This window comes from Bos indicus x Bos taurus, chromosome 12 (assembly GCF_003369695.1).
Source record: "Bos indicus x Bos taurus breed Angus x Brahman F1 hybrid chromosome 12, Bos_hybrid_MaternalHap_v2.0, whole genome shotgun sequence".
NCBI lineage: Eukaryota > Metazoa > Chordata > Mammalia > Artiodactyla > Bovidae > Bos > Bos indicus x Bos taurus.
Genome location: NC_040087.1, coordinates 69676388 through 69701213, shown reverse-complemented (window position 1 = coordinate 69701213; position 24826 = coordinate 69676388). Strand labels below are relative to the sequence as shown.

Genomic DNA, 24826 nt, shown 5'->3' with positions numbered 1-24826 from the left:
GCAGGAGAAATAATTTCTCAGATAAGCAAAAACTAAAGAAATACAGCAATACTAAAACTATCCTAAAAGAGATATTGAAAAGTCATCTCTAAATAGAAAAGAAGCAAGAAAATATAGGAAGCAGGAAATCACAATTGAAAAGTAAATCACTTAAATTAGTGAGAATACAGGTCAAACAAACAAACAAAAAACCCTATTTGTGAAAGCAATGATAAACACAAGGAGCAACAAAAAGATAAACATGAAGATGTAAAAAGGGACATTAAAATCATATTATGTGGGGAAAAGTGTGAAAGTGTTAGTTTCTCAGTCATGTCTGACTTTTTGCAACCCTATGAACTGTAGTCTGCCAGGCTCCTCTGTCCATGGAATTCTCCAGGCAAGAATACCAGAGTGGTTTTCCATTCTCTTCTCCAAGGGATCTTCCCAACCTAAAGATCGAACCTGGGTCTCCCAAACTGCAGGAAGATTCTTTACAATCTGAGCCACCAAGCAAGCCCAAATATGTGGAGAAGGAGAATAAGAAAATGCAAATTCTGTTTCTTATTTTTAGAATGTGTTTGAGCCTATCTGACTAACAGTCTAAAGCAAGCAGATATGTAAAGGGGTTAACATACTTGAAAAACAGGGCAACCACAAGTCAAAAGCATACAATAGAATCAAAAAAAAAAGAGAGAGAGAGAGAGAGAATAAAATAAACCATAAAATAAAGTTAAATCATTAAAATATGGAAAGGAAAACAAAATAAAAAAAGGAACAAAGAAGAAGTAAAGAATCAACTGGAAAACAAGGTTTGAAATAGAAATAAATACATATGTATCAATAACTGCCTTAAATGTCAATGGGTGCAGAATCAAAAACACACACAATGGCCAACTGCATTATAAACAAGAACCTGGACTCAGGGAACTAAAACAGGGTCTCTGTGACAATATAGAAGGGTGGGATGGGGAGGAAGGTTCTGGAGGGAGGGGACACTGGTGTACCTATGGCTGATTCTTGTTGATGTATGACAGGAAACCACAAAATTGTGTAAAGGAATTATCCTTCAATTAAAAAAATAAATTAAAAAAAATTTGGAAAAAAAATACCAAGAGACCTAAAAGAGACCCATGCTGCCTACAATACTCAACTTAGGCAAAGGATACATACAAATTGAAAGGGTGGAGATGAAAAAAGATATTTCACGCAAACAGAAATGACAGGAGAGGAGGAATTGCAATACTGTACTCATGGAAAAGAAATGCAAAAAAGCAAAATGGCTGGCTGGAGAGGCCTTACAAATAGCTGTGAAAAGAAGAGAAGCGAAAAGCAAAGGAGAAAAGGAAAGATATAAGTATATGAATGCAGAGTTCCAAAGAATAGCAAGAAGAGATAAGAAAGCCTTCCTCAGAGATCAATGTAAAGAAAGAGAGGAAAACAACAGAATGGGAAAGACTAGAGATCTCTTCAAGAAAATTAGAGATACCAAGGGAACATTTCTTGCAAAGATGGGCTTGATAAAGGACAGAAATGGTATGGACCTAACAGAAGCAGAAGATATTAAAAAGAGGTGGCAAGAATACACAGAAGAACTGTACAAAAAAGATCTTCATGACCAAGATAATCACGATGGCGTGATCACTCACCTAGAGCCAGACATCCTGGAATGTGAAGTCAAGTGGGCCTTAGAAAGTATCACTACGAACAAAGCTAGTGGAGGTGATGGAATTCCAGTTGAGCTATTTCAAATCCTGGAAGATGATGCTGTGAAAGTGTTGCACTCAATATGCCAACAAATTAGGAAAACTCAGCAGTGGCCACAGGACTGGAAAAGGTCAGTTTTCATTCCAATCCCAAAGACAGGCAATGTCAAAGAATTCTCAACTACCACACAATTGCACTCATCTCACACGCCAGTAAAGTAATGCTCAAAATTCTCCAAGCCAGGCTTCAGCAATATGTGAACCGTGAACTTCCAGATGTTCAAGCTGGTTTTAGAAAAGGCAGAGGAACCAGAGATCAAATGGCCAACATCCACTGGATCATCAGAAAAGCAAGAGAGTTCCAGAAAAACATCTATTTCTGCTTCATTGACTATGCCAAAGCCTTTGACTCTGTGGATCACCATAAACTGTGGAAAATTCTTTAAGCGATGGGAATACCAGACCACCTAACCTGCCTCTTGAGAAACCTATATGCAGGTCAGGAAGCAACAGTTAGAACTGGACATGGGACAACAGACTGGTTCCAATTAGGAAAAGGAGTACGTCAAGGCTGTAAATTGTCACCCTGCTTTTTTAACTTATATGCAAAGTACATCATGAGAAACATTGGGATGGAAGAAGCACAATCTGGAATCAAGATTTCTGGGAGAAATATCAATAATTTCAGATATGCAGATGACACTACCCTTAAGGCAGAAAGTGAAGAGGAACTAAAAAGCCTCTTGGTGAAAGTGAAAGAGGACAGTGAAAAAGTTGGCTTAAAGCTTAACATTCAGAAAACTAAGATCATGGCATCTGGTCCAATCACTTCATGGGAAAAAGTTGGGGAAACAGTGGAAACAGTGTCAGATTTTTTTTTTTTTGGCACCAAAATCACTGCAGATAGTGACTGCAGCCATGAAATTAAAAGACGCTTACTCCTTGGAAGGAAAGCTATGTCCAACCTAGATAGCATATTGAAGAGCTGAGACATTACTTTGCCAACAAAGGTCCATCTAGTCAAGGCTATGGTTTTACCAGTGGTCATGTATGGATGTGAGAATTGGACTGTGAAGAAGGCTGAGTACCGAAGAATTGATGCTTTTGAACTGTGGTGTTGGAGAAGACTCTTGAGAGTCCCTTGGACTGCAAGGAGATCCAACCAGTCCATTCTGAAGGAGATCAGCCCTGGGATTTCTTTGGAAGGAATGATTCTAAAGCTGAAACTCCAGTTCTTTGGCCACCTCATGCAAAGAGTTGACTCATTGGAAAAGACTCTGATGCTGGGAGGGATTGGGGACAGGAGGAGAAAGGGACGGCAGAGGATGAGATGGCTGGATGGCATCACTGACTCGATGGACGTGAGTCTGAGTGAACTCCGGAAGTTGGTAATGGACAGGGAGGCCTGGCGTGCTGTGATTCATGGGGTCGCAAAGAGTTGGACACAACTGAGCGACTAATCTGATCTGATCTGAATCTCTCCACTGTTGCTATTCTATTCGCCGATGCCATCCTCCCAAGGGAATCCCTGAATCCAACTGGAGCTGGACCCCGGTACAATGCAAAAATCAACAAAGCCAAAAGCTGGTTCTTTGAGAGGATAAATAAAATAGACAGACCATTAGCCAGACTCATCAAGAAATAAAGGGAGAAAAATCAAATCAATAAAATTAGAAATGAAAATGGAGAGATCACAACAGACAACACAGAAATACAAAGGATCATAAGAGACTACTATAAGCAACTATATGCCAATAAAATGGACAACTTGGAAGAAATGGACAAACTCTTAGAAAAGTACAACTTTCTAAAACTGAACCAGGAAGAAATGGAAAATCTTAACAGACCCATCACAAGCACGGAAATTGAAAGTGTAATCAGAAATCTTCCAGCAAACAAAAGCCCAGGACCAGATGGCGTCACAGCTGAATTCTATCAAAAATTTAGAGAAGGGCTAACACCTATCCTACTCAAACTCTTTCAGATAATTGCAGAGGACGGTAAACTTCCAAACTCATTCTATGAGGCCACCATCACCCTAATACCAAAACCTGACAAAGATGCCACAAAAAACAAACAAACAAACAAAGTAAGAAAACTACAGGCCAATATCACTGATGAACATAGATGCAAAGATCCTCAATAAAATACTAGCAAACAGAATCCAACAACATATTAAAAAGATCATATATCATGACCAAGTGGGCTGTATCCCAGTAATGCAAGGTTTCTTCAATATCTGCAAATCAATCAATGTAATACACCACACTAACAAATTTGAAAAATAAAAACCATATGATTATCTCAATAGATGCAGAGAAAGCCTTTGACAAAAGTCAACATCCACTTACGAAAAAATCTCTCCAGAAAGCAGGAATAGAAGGAACATACCTCAACATAATAAAAGCTATATATGACAAACCCACAGCAAACATTATCCTCAATGGTGAAAAATTGAAAGCATTTCCTCTAAAGTCAGGAACAAGACAAGGGTGCCCACTTTCACCATTACTATTCAACATAGTTTTGGAAGTTTTGGCCACAGCAATCAGAGCAGGAAAAGAAATAAATGGATTTCAGATTGGAAAAGAAGAAGTCAAACTCTCACTGTTTGCAGATGACTTGATCCTCTACATAGAAAACCCTAAAGACTCCACCAGAAAATTACTAATCAATGAATATAGTAAAGTTGCAGGATATAAAATTAACACACAGAAATCCTTGCATTCCTATACACTAACAATGAGAAAATAAGAAGAGAAATTAAGGAAACAATTCCATTTACCATTGCAACAGAAAGAATAAAATACTTAGGAATATATCTACCTAAAGAAACAAAAGACCTATATATAGAAAACTATAAAACACTGGTGAAAGAAATCAAAGAGGACACAAATAGATGGAGAAATATACCACGTTCATGAATTAGAAGAATCAATATAGTGAAAATGAGTATACTACCCCAAACAATCTATAGATTCAATGCAATCCCTATCAAGCTACCAACAGTATTTTTCACAGAACTAGAACACATAATTTCACAATATGTATGGAAATACAAAAAACCTCAAATAGCCAAAGCTGTCTTGAGAAAGAAGAATGGAACTGGAGGAATCAACCTGCCTGACTTCAGGCTCTACTACAAAGCCATAGTCATCAAGACAGTATGGTACTGGCACAAAGACAGAAATATAGATCAATGGAACAAAATAGAAAGCCCAGAGATAAATCCACACACCTATGGACACCTTATTTTTGACAAAGGAGGCAAGAATATACGATGGATTAAAGACAATCTCTTTAACAAGTGGTGCTGGGAAAACTGGTCAACCACTTGTAAAAGAATGAAACTAGAACACTTTCTAACACCATATGCAAAAATAAACTCAAAATAGATTAAAGATCTAAATGTAAGACCAGAAACTATAAAACTCCTAGAGGAAAACATAGGCAAAACACTCTCTGACATACATCACAGCAGGATCCTCTATGACCCACCTCCCAGAATATTGGAAATAAAAGCAAAAGTAAACAAATGGGACCTAATTAAACTTAAAAGCTTCTGCACAACAAAGGAAACTATAAGCAAGGTGAATAGACAGCCTTCAGAATGGGAGAAAATAATAGCAAATGAAGCAACTGACAAAGAATTAATCTCAAAAATATACAATCAACTCCTGCAGCTCAATTCCAGAAAAATAAACAACTCAATCAAAAAATGGGCCAAGGAACTATACAGACATTTCTCCAAAGAAGACATACAGATGGCTAACAAACACGTGAAAAGATGCTCAACATCACTCATTATCAGAGAAACACGAATCAAAACCACAATGAGGTACCATTTCACGCCAGTCAGAATGGCTGCGATCCAAAAGTCTACAAGCAATAAATGCTGGAGAGGGTGTGGAGAAAAGGGAAGCCTCTCACACTGTTGGTGGGAATGCAAACTAGTACAGCCACTATGGAGAACAGTGTGGAGATTCCTTAAAAAAACTGGACATAGAACTGCCATATGACCCAGAAATCCCACTGCTGGGCATACACACCAAGGAAACCAGAATTGAAAGAGACACGTGTACCCCAATGTTCATCACAGCACTGTTTATAATTGCCAGGACATGGAAGCAACCTAGATGTTCCATCAGCAGACAAATGGATAAGAAGGCTGTGGTACATATACACAATGGAATATTGCTCAGCCATTAAAAAGAATGCATTTGAATCAGTTCTAATGAGGTGGATGAAACTGGAGCCTATTATACAGAGTGAAGTAAGCCAGAAAGAAAAACACCAATACTGTATACTAACGCATATATATGGAATTTAGAAAGATGGTAACAATAACCCTGTATACGAGACAGCAAAAGAGACACAGATGTATGGAATAGTCTTTTGGACTCTGGGAGAGGGGGAGGGTGGGATGACTTGGGAGAATGGCATTGAAACATGTGTATTATCATATGTGAAATGAATCACCAGTCCAGGTTTGATGCATGATACAGGGTGCTCAGGGCTGGTGCTCTGGGATGATCCAGACGGATGGGTTGGTGAGGAAGGTGAGAGGGGGATTCAGGAATGGGAACATATGTACACCTGTGGCAGATTCATGTCAATGTATGGCAAAACCAATACAATATGGTTAAGTAATTAGCCTCCAATTGAAATAAATAAATTTATATTAGAAAAAAAATGAGAGTGACAAAGAGATGGAAGAAATTATTACAGATTTTATAATTCAAAATAAGGAGAGATTCTTTAAAAATTTTATTTATGAGGAACTTTTAATATAGGTTAATAAGTTGTTTCCTTTTAAAGACAAGGAATTGAAAGAGCATGACCTAAAAGCCATGTTATTCATGCAAATTTTCTGCAAGCTAATTGAGTGTTTAAAAGGTTTTTAAGATTTTGCAAGATCTCAAAAATGATTGTTTAGAAAAGTTTTCTCACAAGCAGCCAAATAAAAACCCTTAATTGAAAACTTAAATCTTTGGTTAAAATGTGTAAAAACAAATTATTTTAAAATGTCTGTTTGCAAGAATTAATATGCATAAGCATATTTTGTGTTTTGTGCACAAATCTAAAGATATCACTTTTATTGTCATTGTGATTAAATTGTAAAAAGCAATAATCCTAAAGTGGTATGAATTAAGTTGTTTTAACTACTAATTTTGTATTTCAGCATAACCCCACAGGAGCAAAAGAGTGAACTTTTAAGTTCCAAAACAATAGCAGCAACCAGACAAAAAATTGTTGTGATGAAATAATTATAAAACGCTTGTTAGGGCAGCAAAAGAGACTCAGACATAAAGAACAGATTTTTGGACCCAGTGGAAGAAGGTGAGGGTAGGATGATTTGAGAGAATAGCATCGAAAAATATACATTACCTTATGTAAAATAGATGACAGTGGGAGTTCGATGCATTAGCAGGGCACCCAAAGCCAATGCTCTGGGACAACTTAAAGAGATTGGGTGGGGAGGGAGTGGGAGGGATTCAGGATGGGGGTGGGGGAACACATGTATACCTATGGCGATTCATGTTGAGGTATGGCAAAAAACATCACAATGTTGTAAAGTAAATATACTCTAATTTAAATAAATAAATTAACTTTTAAAAATTAAGCAAAATATAGAGGTTAAAATATCCTTAAATATTTGAAGATAAAACACAATTTAAATAACAAATTTGGTAGTAGAAAGGAAAAAAGGGAACTATGTTTTCAATGTTTATAATGTGGAGTCAATAATAACAAAATAAACTATTCCTAGAAGAAATGAAAGCAACACACATACAATAGTGAACAACAACAACAACAAAAAAAAAACAGACTACAAACTAAAAGGTTTAAAAAAAAAAGACAACACTTAAAACTGAAAGGATAACATAAAAGAACTCACGTAAAACATACCTATAAGGGCTAAGATTAAACTCAGAGCTAAACCTAACTACTTCTCATTGCAGGAGACACATCTACAATCTGATATTTAAAGACAATTAAAGACATATCAGGCAAATGAAAACAAAGTGAAAACAGAGGACTCGATTTTAGTCTTGAACTAGCTTGAATTAAAACATCAAAGAAAGGCACCTCAAAAATAGTGGAAAATATAATTCTTAGTGAAAACCCAAATCATGAATATTTGTGGACTGAAAAATCACTGCATCAAAATTATCAAAGCAAAAATGATAAGAACTAAAAAATGAAACATGGTACAAGGTGAGACTAATTCACCTAAGTCCAAGTCAAAGGACATCAAAGGAACCAAAATAAAGAAGGATAGAGAAAACCTAAGTAATGAAATTAATAACTCAATCTAATTACAAATTAAACTCTGTATCTTGGATTCCCTGGTAGTGCAGTGCATAAGAATCCGCCTACCAAAGCAGGGGACACAGGTTTGATCCCTGATCTGGGAAGATTCCACATGCCACAGAGTAACTAAGCCGTGTTCCACAACTTCTGAGCCTGTCCTCTGCAGCCTCTGAGCCACATATACTGAGCCCACACAGTGACTACTGATGCTCAAAACCCTAAAGCTTGTGTTCCATAACAAGAGAAGCCACTGAGAATGAGAAGCAAGCATACTGCAATGAAGAGTAGCCTCTGCTCACTACAACTAGAGAAAGGCTGCATGCAGCAATGAAGACCCAGCACAGTCAGAAATAGAGTTAAAATAGTTCATCTTTTTAAATGCTCAAAGAACATTCACAAAACTTATCTATATACTAGAACATGATAAATTATTAACAAATACACTTTCTGGGTGAAAATAGTACAGATAACTTTTTAATCACAAAGCAATGAAATGAGTAAAATAAAGAGTAAATTAGAAAACAAATCAATGTAAAAAATCCTCTATACCCAGGAAATTTTAATGACCTCCTTCTCAAATAATTCTTGGACCAAAGAAGAAATGAAAGCCAAAATTATAGAAATCTATAAATAAAAACCTAACTATAATGAAAGGGCTACACACCAGCCCATAGGCTATAACTAGAACAGTATGCAAAGAGAAGTTCACAGCCTTAAAACGTTTATATTAATAAATAAGAAAAAATAAAAATAAGCACATTCAAGAAGTGAGAAGTGACAACAAAATAAACAAAAGGGAGTGTGGAATTTTTTAAGATAAAAAACAGAAAGTGATAAATTATATTAAAAAAAAATACAAATAGTAAGTGAATTTGGGAGCTTCTTCTATGGGGGAAAAAGCACCAAACTGTAACACTTAATTAGAAGGGGAAATGAGGAGTAGGGAATAGAGAAATCATAAATATTATGTAGCCATTACAAAGAACAACTATGCACTGATATAATCTGAGGTATTATATTAAATGAAAACAACAAGGAACAGCCACCATTTGTGCTTAAAAACAGGAAGGGCGTATCTGCACAATTCTTCCTGATGCACAGAACACTCAACAGAACAGCCAACAGTGGAGCTGGGGCTCCACCTGGGGAGGGGCTGTGTGATGACAGGAGTGGAAAGTGATTTACTTTTCATTCATAAATTTTAAAGAATTTATTTTTAAAACTGAAGTTTTAAAATTTTATAGCATTAGATGTATCATCTCTTTAAAAGCTAATTATTAAAAATACATTTTATTTATTTTGAGTCTCTAAAGCTACTCAGAAGAACTGTAGGTGCATTTTCCTATTATTGGGAAGTAAGGGTTCACTCTAAGCCTTTTAAAAAAATAATCCCACTTTTATACTGTAAAACGCTCTATAGTCTCAAAGCACCAAAGCATCTGCTCTTTCATCTGATCCTTGTGAAGAATAACTGTGAAGAAGCCAGGCAGGGATGTAATCTCAGCTCTACATACAGGTGAGGATCTGAGGCTCAGAGATCTTGGGCGACACAAGGCCACATGGCTGCTAAGTGCCAACTCCATTTATTCAAATTGGCCCAGGCTCCTAGATCCAGGATGAGGGTTTCATAACTTTTGGGTTGTATCTGGTGATAACACAAATAGAAAAAATGAAAAAAACAAAGAAAATTCAAAAAATCTCAATCAGGTCTGCTTCATCACAGAAGAAAATGAATAATAGCTTTCATCCTTTGTTATGGGCTGAATCCTGTCCCCTCAAATTTTATATGTAGAAGCCCCAACCTTCCCCTATGCACGGAATCTCAGCATGTGACTCCATATTGAGACAGGGCCTTTAAAGAGACAATAAAGTTAAAATGCAGTCATATAGGCAGGTCCTAATGTAATCTGACTGATGTCCTCATAGGAAGAAGAGATTAGGACACAGGCACACACAGAGGAAAGACCACATGAGGACACAGAGAGAAGATGGCGTCTCCAAGCCAAGAAGAAAGACCTCAGAGGAAACCACCCTACTGACGCTGTGATCTCAGACTTGCAGTCTCCAAGGCTGTGAAGTAGTACATTTATGTTGTTTAACTCTCCTATTCTTTGGTACTTTCCCATTCCAGTGTTCTTGCCTGGAGAATCCCAGGGACAGGGGAGCCTGGTGGGCTGCCGTCTCTGGGGTCACACAGAGTCAGAGACAACTTAGCAGCAGCAGCAGCAGCATGGCAGCTCTAGCAAACTAATGAACCTTGCAGCTTTATATTTCTAGAAAGTACTTTCTCTACTGTTTTATGGATCATCTAAAAGGGTCAATCAGACAGTTATTGAGCTTGCCTGCACCAACATTTTCAGAGAAGCAACTACATGGTCAAGAAAATGTGATTTGGAAGCACCTTCTCCCAGATGTTGAGTTTTCTTTTCAAATGAATGAATTTTATTCTATTAGAGTGAAAAGCTTTTTGACTTAGGCTAATGTTCCCAGTGTTACAGCTCTGAACCATGCATTGATATCTGATGCATGCACTTAAAAAAAATTGACAATCTGATACCTTGTTCACCTAATAAGACCAAGCATATGCAGAAAGAATGTCTAAAAGATACTCAGCTGGATGGGGAATCAGGAAATATATTTCCTTATGTTTTCTGCAGAGGTGACCTGAACCAGTGGTCGGGCTGAAATCTAAGAGAAACTAATGCTTTGCCACCCAATGAACTTGGGTGATGACCCAACTTGGCTATCAATTAAAGAAGGAGCAGCATTCTCAGACTCGATACAAAACACAGAACCTAGGGCAGCACCCAGCCTTTCTGCTTCCTGGACCACCTCTGTGACCTTGTGCTTAGTCACTCAGTAGTGTCCAACTCTTTGTGACCCCATGGACTGTAGCCCCCCAGTTCCCTCTGTCCATGGGGATTCTCCAGGCAAGAATACTGGGTTGGGTTGCCATTCCTTTCTCCAGGAGATCTCCCCAACCCAGGGGTCAAACCCAGCTCTCCCACATTGAAGGTGGATTCTTGACCATCTGAGCCACCAGGGAAGCCCTCTGTAACCTTGGTGGCTTAGTCACTAAGTCATGTTTGACTCCTGTGAGCCCATAAACTGTAGCCCACAAGGCTCCCCTGTCTCTGGGATTTCCCAGGCAAGAATACTGGAGTGGGTTGTCATCTCTTTCTCTGTGACCTTATGTGTGAACAAATCTCTTCATCCATGATGTGGATAAAAAACAACCATCAAGAGGATTAAGTGAAATAATACATGTGAGAACTATGTAAAACAATTGTAAAGAACAATACAAACATAACTTAGTGATATTGTTAAACTAGGTGCAAGATTATAGACCACAATCATGAGATTTCTGTAACCCATTTCTGTTTTTGTATGTATGTTAAACTTGATTTGAAAGACATACTGAAAAAACAAGTTTCTAATTCTGTAGTATCTGCTGCAAACTAGCAAAACAACCAGTTACATACATCAATTCCATCTTCCTTCCAAGGAGTCTTAGTTTCCTCATCTGTAAAATGACCGTGGTGAATTCTGTTATTAAATATTTGGACCTATCTAAAATTCCCTGGTCTATTTTCTCATTACTCAATTTTGAAAAAGATAAAATGACAACACATTTTTTAAATGAAGACTGACACACAGGTGAGGATACGTCCTTTTGATGTGGAATGCATAAGTCAAAGGAACAAATGTTTATAAATTCCTGACTTCTTTGTGACTACTTATTCAAGGAATCACAAATGATCATCAGGCCTTAGCGGGGAAGCTCTGACTGGGAGACACTCTAGTACAGAGGTCCCCAACCTTTTTAGCACCAGGGACCAGTTTTGTGGAATAGTTTTTCCATGGATTGGGCTGGGGGATGGTTCTGGGATGATTCAAGTGCATTCGATTTATTGTGCTCTTTATTTCTGTTTTGTGGCAATCTTAGGATATTTCACCTCAACTTTTGGGTTAAAGTTCATGCTCCTATGAGAATCCAATGCTGCCACTGATCTGACAGGAGACAGAGCTCAGGGGATATGCAAGCAATGGGGAAAAGCTACAAACACTGATTAAGCTTCGCTTGCTCACCTGCCACTTACCTCCTTCAGTACTGCCCAGTTCCTAACAGGACATAGACCAGTATTGGTCTGTGGCCTGGGGGTTGAGGACCTCTACTCTGGTAGGTAAAAACGCTCTGTGAGTTTCAGGAATTAAAAATAAATCAGGGCTCCAAGTACAGCTTCTCTATATCTGCACACAATATAAGTACTTATGAAAAGTTCAGAACACAGACTTCTCATCCCTATACCAAGAATTGAATTCTGACGCTGCCAACTCTTCAGCCAGCTCGATAACACTGTGCAAATTCCAACCCTATGAAAAGTAGAAGGTACTACTCTTCATCTCTAAGGAGAAGGAATGAGGCGAAACGGTGACAGGAAATTTGAGCTACATTTTAGATAAATCTCTCACATAGAAATACCATTCAGTTCAGTTCAGTCACCCAGCCATGTCCAACTCTTTGCAACCCCATGGACTGCAGCATGTCAGGCTTCCCTATCCATCAACAATTCCTGGAGCTTGCTCAAACTCATGTTCATTGAGTTGGTGATGCCATCCAACAATCTCATCTTCTGTCATCCACTTCTCCTCCTTCCTTCAATCTTTCCCAGCATCAGGGTCATTTCCAATGAGTCAGTTCTTCATATCAGGAGGCCAAAGTACAGGAGCTTCAACTTCAGCATCAGTCCTTCCAATGAATGTTCAGGACTGATTTCCTTTAGGGTTGACTGGTTGGATTTGCTTGCAGTCCAAGGGACTCAAGAGTCTTCTCCAACACCACAGTTCAAAAGCATCAATTCTTTGGTGCTCAGCTTTCATTGCAGTCCAACTCTCACATCCATACATGACTACTGGAAAAACCATGCTTTGACTAGATGGACCTTTGTCAGCAAAGTCATGTCTCTGTTTTTTAATATGCTGTCTAGGTTTGTCATAGCTTTTCTTCCAAGGAGCAAGCGTCTTTTAATTTCATGGCTGCAGTCACCATCTGCAGTGATTTTGGAGCCCACTGTTTCCGTTGTTTCCTCATCTATTTGTCATGAAGTGATGGGACTGGATACCATGATCTTAGTTTTCTGAATGTTGAGTTTTAGGCCAGCTTTTCACTTTCCTCTTTCACTTTCATCAAGATGCTCTTTAGTTCTTCTCTGTTTTCTGCTATAAGGATGGTGTCATCTGCATGCCTGAGGTTATTGATACTTCGCCTGGCAATCTTAATTCCAGCTTGTGCTTCATCCAGCTCAGCATTTCACATGATGTACTCTGCATATAAGTTAAATAAGCAGAGTGACAATATACAGCCTTGACATAATTCTTTCTCAGTTTGGAACCAGTCTGGTGTTCCTCGTCCAGTTCTAACTGTTGCTTCTTGACCTGCATACAGATTTCTCAGGAGGTAATTAAGGTGGTCTGGTATTCCCATCTCTTGAAGAATTTTCCACAGTATATCTAACAGAAATACTGTGAGATACTTGGAATATGTTTTTAAGAGATATTTAAAATATTACACAAGTAAATTTATTCTTTACAAGTGAAAAATCTGGGAAATGCAAAGTACAAAGTATGAAGAAGTAAAAACGCACCTATAATTTAATGATCAGAGATTTAGTTTCAATGGGGAAGCCTCACCACACACAGTTAGAAGCCTCATCCCACCTCAAGCCATGCATCTCAAGGGGCAAGAGCACCAGACCATCATTCCCTCCTTCCATCCTTCCATCAACCCCACTCTCACCTTGTTCCAGAAAGAATTACAGGCAGCTGCATGACAATGACTAAGTTCCTTAAACCAGACCTCAGTGCAGGCATTCTTGCCATTTCTTCTTGTTCCTCTTGTCGTAACCACAGAAACCCAAGGCCATGAAGTCAGCAAAGCAAAAAATATCAAAACAGGGACATTTTGACTGGGACCAGGGGACCAAAATGACCAGGGATAACATCATGGAAATAGATATCCTAAAAAAAAATCAACTATATGTGACACCCATCATATAGGCACCCTAAAACTTTTCTTTAAATACACCTGCTGTCTCTTAGAAGGCAGGATGATAGTTCTTAAAAAATTAGTCTGCTATCCTACTCATTTGCTAGCAAATTAACAAATTTCTTTCCTTATTCTTTGAAACTTGCCTTCATTATTCTCATTCAGCATTGGAAACAAAGACTAAATTTTTCAGTACAAAACCACATGACCTGAGTGTTACCCATCGAGCCCCTTCCTCACACCATGCACAGTGCTTAGTGCTTCACACACCTCATCTCTGAGAAAGTGCTCTGTAAACCTTCAGACACCATTCAGACTACAGTGTGAAGGTATTGTGAGCTCCTGATTTGTCCTGATGACAATTTCATTTTCCGTATGCTAGAGAAAGCATGGGGGGCAAATGAACCTAATTCAAAACAACAAAGAATTAGAGAGAAAGTGTCAGTATCAGGTAGGAGTTTTATTTACAGGTCAGAACACAGAAGAGACCTACACCTTTCCCTGGAAGATTTTCCTAGAATCAAAATACTCCAAATTTTTTCCCTTAAACTCTCAAATTTCCTGGATATTCTTTGACAGAACTTGTATCACAAATGTGCTGAGCACCAATCAGAATGAATGTGAAAGGTCTGCAAAATGGGTGTCCTGTGCTCTGTGAGAATCTGAACCCAGAGTCTAAATGTGTGCCAAGTCCAATCCAAAATCTCTCTCAGGTGCACGTGCATGCACACATCCTGACCCCATCCCCACTGCTTCTGCAGAGTCCCAGCAGACCTGGCTTCCACCTGCAACATGTAAAGATCCATTCGTGAATCTTTGTCTCTGGAGGCGTATGATTGAAAAGGACACAGAGAGCTTGTGTGAGGAGTGAACTGTGGAGATAAATTTTAATTACAACTCCACACAGTGGGCTCACCTGTTTTGCTGTTTCAGTGAGGGCAGCGGCCTTGGCCTTGCCCAGTTGTTGCACCATCTTGTAAAACAGGCCGTCTCTATTTTGCAGCAAAACATATGGCTTACCATATTCTTCCAGTCTTCCTGAATCCAAAACCTGTTAAGCAGCAGAAGGAAAGCTGTTAGTACACAACATTTCACAGTAACTTATTATAACTCCAACAATATTTCAGAAAGGGGCAGGACAGGGAGAATACAGAGAATCTATTTGGGTGGTAAGACTGGCTGCTATGTAAGTAGTTTGATTACCCTCGTTTACTAGTAGATCAAGCCCTAACCCAATGTTTTTCTATTATAATGTTATAGGAATAGAAGAAAATCAAAGTTTTAGACTATGATTACAGGCACTTAGCAATCTATATCATTTCTATTCTGCCAAAGGCATTTGGGGTTGTTATGATTAGTTAGTATTTTTAGCTTTCAGACTCTAAGATTTGAGGGTTGTTTATACAGACATTCAAAGCTGGGAAATTTCTTAATTCAAGAAAATCAAACTCAATTTATCTAAAAAGTGCAGTTGCTGCTGCTGCTGCTGCGCTAAGTCGCTTCAGTCGTGTCTGACTCTGTGCTACCCCAGAGACGGCAGCCCACCAGGCTCCCCCGTCCCTGGGATTCTCCAGGTAAGAACACTGGAGTGGGTTGCCATTTCATTCTCCATTGCATGTAAGTGAAAAGTGAAAGTGAAGTCGCTCAGTTGTGTCCGACTAGTAGCGACCCCATGGACTGCAGCCTACCAGGCTCCTCCCATCCATGGGATTTTCTAGGCAAGAGTACTGGAGTGGCTTGCCATTGCCTTCTCCAAAAAAGTACAGTGGTATCATATAAATCAGACAACAGTGACCTGACAGCAAATTAACTGTCAAGTTGGTTTAAAAACACTGAGCAAAACTTGGGAAAAAAGTAAATGCTTCCAGATTATGTCACCTCTTTGGGGCTGAATCCCTTGTCAGTGAGGTTAAAGTGCTTCTGAAAGTTGGTTTTGGTTGTAGTTTATTATCCTGAAAGTGAAAGCCTGACAAAAAAGAGTTGCTACATAAGCAGCTTTTTTTTTTTTTTTCATAAGCAGCTTTAGTATAATCGCTCTGCATTGAAGAAATATCTAGAAATCCAATTTTCGCTTTGAGTAAGACTAAAGAAGCAATTTTTCCAGGAGTCATGTATGCATGTGAGAGTTGGACTATAAAGAAAGCTGAGCACTGAAGAATTGATGCTTTTGAACTGTGGTGTTAGAGAAGACTCTTGACAGTCCCTTGGATTGCAAGGAGATCCAACCAGTCCATCCTAAAGTAGATCAGTCCTAGGTGTTCATCGGAAGGACTGATGCTGAAGCTGAAACTCCAATACTTTGACCACCTGATGTGAAGAGCTGACTCATTTTAAAACACCCTGATGCTGGGAAAGATTGAGGGCAGGAAGAGAAGGGGACGACAGAGGATGAGATGGTTGGATGGCATCACTGACTCAATGGACATGAGTTTGGGTAAATTTCAGGAGTTGGTGATGGACAGAGAGGCCTGGAGTGCTGCAGTTCATGGGGTTGCAAAGAGTCGGACATGACTGAGAGACTGAACTGAACTGAAGACTTTGTACTAGCTTTATATATAAATTAAACAAATATGCCCATAAGCATAAATATTTCCCCTACTTTCTACTGCAATTTTTATTACACTCAGGCTCAAATTATTTACTGTGTACCTCTTATATATTCACAGAAAAATAAAACAAATCTCATTTAGCTTTCAAGATTAATAAAGAGTTAAGTAACACATAGGCAAAATACATTTGAGGAACACAAAATTTTTTTTCATTAATTTCTGAATTATTCAGCAAATATTTATTACACATTTAATTGCATTCCTGTCATTATGCTAGATGTTGTGGAAGAGCCAAACACAAGTAAGTCACAGCCCCTGCCTTCAGGGAACCTGTACTGAGAGGAGAGAGAGAAGGAAATCCTCAAATGTCTACAATGCAAGAGAAAAAAAAAACATAAAAAGGAGTTTAGTAACAGAAAAGATGACTTCTGTCAGAGGTTCTGAGCATGAGCTTCAAGGAGGAGATCGGGCAATGAACTGGGCCTCAAAGAATGACTAGATGTGAACATGCAGAAGTGGGGGTGGGTGGGTGGACAATGGTCATTCCAGACACAGGGAATAACCTAGGTCAAGAGGGCTGGAGGAGAGACTGGCATCTCCTTAAGTGCAGGGTATGCAATCTCCCTTGTTTGGTGTTGCATCGTAGGCCCCTGGCATTGTACCTGACAGGTAACAGGCACTTAATACATGCTCACTTGAAGTTAAATGAAAAGGAAACTAAATTCAGGGCATGAATGAGTGACCACCCAATGGTGTAATCTGTCAAGACTATAGGATGAGATCAGGGGGTTTGGAGAATGAGTCCAGCTGGCATGGGGAATAGCTAAGGATTAGGATGGTCCTGGAGGACCACATGCCCAAGATTGATGACTGTGGCCAAGAGGGAGAGTGAGAGGGGAAATGAGGGAGGGACAAAGCAGGGTTGAGTACTGAAACTCATTTACATCAAATATTGGAATAAAAGAAAGAAAAAGGACAGTCAGAGAGGAGGGAGAGTCGAAAGGAGCAAGAGCTTAGTGCAGCTCAGACTCATGTCAGGCCACAAGAGCTGAGATGGGACCCAGACTGAAAAATGCCAGGAACAGAATTTTACCAACTTAGCCTTTACATTTACGGCTTTGATCAAAGATTCCAGATATTTCAGAACAAATCGACATAAACAACTATAATTTTTTTCTTTGTGTACAGAAAAAATAGGCATAGTATTAACTTTTTATTTTATTTTATTTATTTATTTATTTATTATTTTTTTCCCCTAATTTTATTTTATTTTTAAACTTTACATAATTGTATTAGTTTTAAAACCCTTTAATCTTGAAATTAAAAGTATCCTGTAATCTCCAGGTATATCTCCACTCTTCCCGTAACTCAAGTTAAACTGTAAAGTAAACCACACATTCAATTCGGTGTGATAAGAATCCCTCAACTCTTAACCCCAATGAATACCAACCTCAAATTGCTTGTCACTCTCTAGTAGGTTTAGGAAAAATGCATTATATTATCTGAGTCAGTTATATAAGCGCAATAAAGATGTGTTTATCTGGCTTCTGTATCTGCTGATATTCCAGCTAGTTGTCCTAGACATAAAACTTAAATGGACCCAATGCAAGATAATTTAATTCGTTTTTATTGGTAGGATGCCTTCAATAACAATGGGGTGGCTGCAGGGAGAGGTGGAGGGCAAGGACAGGGTGAAAGAAAAACCTGAAAAAGGGCTTGAAACAGGTAAAGTTCACAGCATCATTCATTTACTGTAGAAGAAATGAGAACAGTATGGAAATACAATGTTGAGAGATAAGAATTAACAAAGTGACAGGTAAAGAGTAGAAGGAAAAGGTTACTTTTCCAATTAGCATTCAAGAACACTAAAGATGCTCCATGCTAAACATCTCTGGATTCTAAGAGTCACTCTTCTACAATCTTGGATTGTCACCTGGTCCCTCACAAACTGCAGGAGAAGCCTACTTTCTACTGAGATGTTCTTGTCCTGTGACCAGCTGCACTGCTTGGAGCCTAGAGCATCCCTTTGGTTGGCAATCCCCTACTCCTGTCATCTGCCTCCACAGAGCTCACTTCTGTGCATGTTCAGCTCAGGGGAGTGAGGCTACAGGCACTGCCTCAGTGCTGACAGTCTGGTATCTATTCAGTCCCCACTGATGATCCCACCTGACAATGCATGGGGAGGAGGGTGGGATGTGATTTTCTAGAAACTGCCCAAGAAGTCAAAAGCTCCATTATATCATGGGACATAAGGAATTGAGGTATTACTGACCATTTATTCCTGATTACTACCTGTTTAGTGTGGACCGTCAAAATCACTGGTTAACTCCATCTGCTGCCCCTTGTGCATTGTGCAGGCCTTCTTTATCTATTTACTTCATCACTAATCACCATCACTTGTATACTCTGGAGTCTTGTGATAACTAGTATCTATACAGTGGGTGAAATAACCAGACTAGGTTAGCCTGAAAATACCTTGCTTCTTTTGGGCTTATTTGCTGCCAAAGGTTTTTCCTTTGAGGGATGATTTCCTTGTCATTTAATAAACCACAACCTAAAATCTATTGAAACTCAGCAAGCAACAGAGGGGAAGAACAAAGAGAGAGAGAACAGAAAGAAAAAGAGAGAAAATGAAGGGAGAAAGAAATGGAGGAGATAAAGCTAAGGAAGGAAATATTAAATTACTAAGGAAGAAAGAGCCAATCAAACCTGAAAGAAAGACACTAGACAGACATCCAGAAACAAAAGTTTGGAGCTTGCTGTGTCTGCAATGCCTGGATATATTGTATAAGAGACTTGCTAGTAAAAAAAAAAGAGAGAGAGACTTGCTAGTTCTTCATCTACGGTCACTCAGTCTCCATCTGCCTTTCTTTCTACACTTTCATTTGTGATGCAGAAGTTGTCTCTGCAAATCATTATTTCAGAGGCTCTTTGGCCTGCTGGCCCTTTGTGAGGTTCTGCCAGTAGGGGGCACTAGAGGGAGGAGGAAGGTGGGAAGCAGAGCAAATGGTCTCCCTCCTTTCTGCTACTTCTGCAACATAACCCCAGCTTCTATCAGCACATGGAGAACTAGCCTCATCATGCTCACTCACAAATATGACCAGTAGCTAGACAATGACCGCCCCTTGGAGGTCGCTCAGTCATGTCCGACTCTTTGCAACCCCATGAATTACAGCACGCTAGGCCTCCCTGTCCATCACCAACTCCTGGAGTTCACTCAAACTCACGTCCATCGAGTCAATGATGCCATCCAGCCATCTCATCCTCTGTCATCCCCTTCTCCTCCTGCCCCTAATCCCTCCCAGCATCAGAGTCTTTGCCAATGAGTCAACTCTTCGCATGAGGTGGCCAAAGTCCTGGAGTGTCAGCTTCAGCATCAGTCCTTCCAATGAACACCCAGGACTGATCTCCTTTAGGATGGACTGGTTGGATCTCCTTGCAGTCCAAGGGACTCTCAAGAGTCTTCTCCAACACCACAGTTCAAAAGCATCAATTCTTCAGCGCTCAGCTTTCTTCACAGTCCAACTCTCACATCCATACATGACCACTGGAAAAACCATAGCCTTGACTAGACGGACCTTTGTTGGCAAAGTAATGTCTCTGCTTTTCAATATGCTATCTAGGTTGGTCATAAATTTCCTTCCTCGGAGTAAGCGTCTTTTAATTTCTGTACTGAACTGAACTGAACTGGAGGTCTCAGCACTGACTCATAAGGCTTCTTCTCTGAGTCTTAGGTCTGGAGATCTGTCCTAGGACATAGTCATTGCTTCCTAAAATTATTACCCCAGTGATTCACTTTTCCAGTCCTCCAATTCTTATGTAACAAATTTTCTTTATTAAATCCTTTCTGTTTAAATACTTTTTCTCATTAGGCCTTTTCTCCTCAATGACTCCCTTCGACAGCACATATTGTGAATGTCCCAACAACTGGGAAATTCTGCAACTTCACCTAACAACTGCCTGGGAGTCTAATGAAATGCTGTTTTTATTAAGGGAATACAAAAATGCTGAAAGAACTGTGACACAGTAAAAATGACTTTGTTGCACCACTCTGAAATCTGAAGTCTCATTGTGAGTTTGGAATATTTTCATGGTTGGATACCTTAAAAAAACAGCAATTCAAATAAACTTTTAAATGGAAATAGGAAATTACTGTTTCCTATTCCTAAACAATACTGGAATGTATTGTTTAATAGCACATTCTGAAACTACACTTAAGTACCTGAGTTATTGTCAAGGATGAGAGGGGAAAAAAAGAATTAATTAATTAATTAGAAGTTTTAATCAAGTTATACAAGGAAGAATAAATTTAAAAATTGAAGGTAGATGGAAACAATGGAAATCCCATAGGTGAGGGCCTTACCATTATCCTGTCACTGTCAATAATGGTGCTCAATCTGTGTGCGATGGTTAGCACAGTACACTGTGCAAATTTCTCACGGATCTTTTTTTGTATTAACTCATCAGTGCTGGAATCAAAGAATTGCATTTAGTTAAATAAAGACAGGAAAAGCAGACTTAAGACTTAAAAATATCACATGATATTTTTATGCTTTTAAAAATCAATACTTAAGACATAATCCTGCTCTTGAAACACTAAGTATAAAAAGTCTTTATTGTTGTTGTTTAGTTGCTAAGTTGTGTCTGACTCTTATGCAACCTCATGGACTATAGTCCACCAGGCTCTTCTGTCCACGGGATTTCCCAGGCAAGAATACTGGAGTGGGTTGCCATTTCCTGCTCCATGCAATGTTCCCAACCCAGGGGAAAGTCTACTTGGAAACTTACTATTTTTCATAAAGCAATAGAAAGTTGTCTTCCCGCCAAATTGCTTGGAACTATCAGGAGCTGGATTTACAAATCTAGCTCTCTCAGGATGCCTCATAACATTATTACCACATTTTGGTTTCTTCCTCTGTTTTCTGGAATTAATGTTACCAGGAGATGTCTTTGTGGCAAATAGAGCACATAAAAAACATTTCTCAACATCACTAAATATTTCCCATTTACCATATTTAAAATTCAGATTCCACATTTCATGAATCTCAGCTCCATACCTTGGATCCACATGTGCTGTGGCTTCATCAATAATCAATATCTGATTCTTCCTGAGAATAGCCCTGGCAAGGCACACCAGTTGTTTTTGCCCAACACTTAAGTTCAATCCAGATTCTACTAATTCAGTATCCATTTTATCAGGAAGCACTTCGATGATTTCTTTAAGTTGAACCTGTGCATATAGAAAGAAGAATGACATTTTCTTAAACAAACAACTACTGAAGTAGACAAGCCTCTTAGACATTAGAGCTTTGACGTCTTCAGGACTTCTTATGTATCTTACATGTACAGCCAGGTGATGGGGAGAACTCTTTCCAAAGAGTGTTCACTGAGGAAGATGGTGGAGTCAACTCACGACAAAAAGGTCTCAGTGTCCCCCACACCGACTTAAGGATTAGTTAAGAAAGTCTCTCAAAAAACTAAGCTATCTCTCTCAGTACGATTTGAACAGAAAAGTTAAAAGGACCCTATGGATGAGTCAAATATCCCAAAAATAGATTTTGCAAAGGAGTTACTACACTTGAGCTCCCCTAGTAGTTCAGATGGTAAAGCGTCTGCCTGCAATGTGGGAGACCTGGGTTCAATCCCTGTGCTGGGAAGATCTCCTGGAGAAGGAAAAGGCAACCCACTCCAGTATTCTTGCCTGGAGAATCCCACAGACGGAGGAGCATGGTAGGCTACAGTCCATGGGGTCGCAAAGAGTCGGACACGACTGAGCGACTTCACTTTCTACTACACTAAAGTAAATTAAAAACATATATATATTGATTGTAGGAAGTATGGTTCTCCAAATATATAATCTTCTCAGCACTTTCCCATTTTGGAAGGTCCAAATGTCTAAAAAAAATAAATTCAAATAATGGCAAATTGTACCTCATAGATCAGTAAAACTAGAGCTATTTTGGTGATGATTCTTTCTCATGTTTAATACCATAATTGTGAACAAGTCAAGTGCATTTTATTCAGTGTTATAATTTTGAAAAGTTTTTTTCTTGAACAGTAATTTATTTACTATATTATTTTAGTTTCAGGTATACAGCAAAGTGAATCAGATTATTTTCCACTGTAACTTACTATCAGTCAGTTCAGTTTAGTCACTCAGTCCTGTCTGACTCTTTGCCACCCCATGGACCGCAGTGCACCAGGCTTCCATCAGTGTCCATCACCAACTCCCCGAGCCTGCTCAAACTCATGTCCATCAAGTCGGTGATGCCATCCAACCACCTCATACTCTGTCCTCTCCTTCTCCTCCTGCCTTCAATCTTTCCCAGCATCAGGGTCATTTCAAATAAGTCAGCTCTTTACATCAGGTGGCCAAAGTATTGTAGTTTCAGCTTCAGCATCAGTCTTTCCAATGAACACCCAGGACTGATTTCCTTTAGGATGGACTGGTTGGATCTCCTTGCAGTCCAAGGGATTCTCAAGAGTCTTCTCCAACACCAAAGTACAAAAACATCAATTCTTTGGGGCTCAGCTTTCTTAATTGTCCAACTCTCATATCCACACCTGACTGCTGGAAAAACCATAGCTTTGACCAGACAGATCTTTGTTGGCAAAATAATGTCTCTGCTTTTTAATATGCCATCTAGGTTGGTCATAGCTTTTCTTCCAATAAGCAAGTGTCTTTTAATTTCATGGCTCCAGTCACCATCTGCAGTGATTTTGTAGCCCAAAAAAATAAAGTTTCTCACTGTTTTCATTGTTTCCACATCTATTTGTCATGAAGTGATGGGACCAGATGCCATGATCTTTGTTTTTTGAATGTTGAGTTGTAAGCCAGCTTTTTCACTCTCCTTTTTCACTTTCATCAAGAGATGTTTTAGTTCTTCTTCACTTTCTGCCATAAGGGTGGTGTCATCTGCATATCTGAGATTATTGATATTTCTCCTGGAAATCTTGATTCCAACTTGTGCTTCATCCAGCCCAGCATCTCACATGATGTACTCTGCATGTAAGTAAGTTAGCAGGGTGACAATATACAGTCTCGACATACTCCTTTCCCAATTTGGAACCAGTCCATTGTTCCATGTCTGGGTCTAACTGTTCCTTCTTGACCTGAATACAGATTTCTCAGGAGGCAGGTCGGGTGGTATGGTAGTCCCATCTCTTTAAGAATTTTCCACAGTGTGTTGTGATCCACACAATCAAAGGCTCTGGCATAGTCAATAAAGCAGAGCTAGACATTTTTCTGGCACTCTCTTGCTTTTTCAATGATCCAACAGATGTTGGCAATTTGATCTCTGGTTCCTCTGCCTTTTTAAATCCAGCTTGAACATCTGGAAGTTCACAGTTCACTTACTGTTGGAGCCTGGCTTGGAGAATTTTGAGCATTACTTTGCTAGCGTGTAAGATGAGTGCAACTGTGAAGTAGTTTGGACATTCTTTGGCATTGCCTTTCTTTGGGATTTGAATGAAAAACTGACCTTTTCCAGTCCTGTGGCCACTACTAAGTTTTCTGAATTTGTTGGCATATTGAGTGCAGCCCTTTAACAGCATCATCTTTTAGGATTTGAAATAGCTCAACTGGAATTCCATCACCTCCACCACCTTTGTTCGTAGTAATGCATCTTAAGGCCCATTTGACTTCACACTCCAGGATGTCTGGCTCTAGGTGAGGGATCACACCATCATGGTTATCTGGGTCATGAAGATCTTCTTTGTATAGTTCTTCTGTGTATTCTTGCCACCTTTCCTTAATATCTTCTACTTCTGTTAGGTCCATACCATTTCTGTCCTTTATTGTGCCCATCTTTGATGAAATGTTCCCTTTGTATCTTCAATTTTCTTGAAGCGATCTCTAGTCTTTCCAATTCTATTGTTTTACTTTTTTATTTTCATTTTTCACTTAAGTGAAGTGAAAGTGAATTTGCTCAGTCGTGTCCGACTCTGCCACCCATGGACTGTAGCCCACCAGGCTCCTCCATCCACGGGATTCTCCAGGCAAGAATACTGGAGTGGGTTGCCATTTCCTTCTCCATTTTTCACTTAGAAGACTTCCTTATCTCTCCTTGTTATTCTTTGGAACTCTTTATTCGGATGAGTATACATTTCCTTTTCTCCTTTGCCTTTCACTTTTTCTCAGCTATTTGTAAGGCCTCCTCAGGCAACAGTTTTGCCTTTTTGCATTTCTTCTTATTGGGGATGGTTTTGAACACCACCTTCTGTACAATGTC

At 39.2% G+C, this 24826-nt stretch overlaps 1 protein-coding gene across 1 annotated transcript in view; it reads right to left on the bottom strand.

Moving 5' to 3' along the window:
* LOC113902482 (multidrug resistance-associated protein 4-like) overlaps positions 1-24826 on the bottom strand; it is a 298821-nt gene that overhangs the window by 4046 nt on the left and 269949 nt on the right. The window contains exons 28-30 of the mRNA XM_027557814.1: positions 21653-21825; positions 20959-21064; positions 14963-15097 (exon numbers count right to left, since the gene is read on the bottom strand). Coding sequence (XP_027413615.1) covers positions 14963-15097; positions 20959-21064; positions 21653-21825 — 414 coding nt within the window. The remainder of the gene's footprint in view (positions 1-14962; positions 15098-20958; positions 21065-21652; positions 21826-24826) is intronic.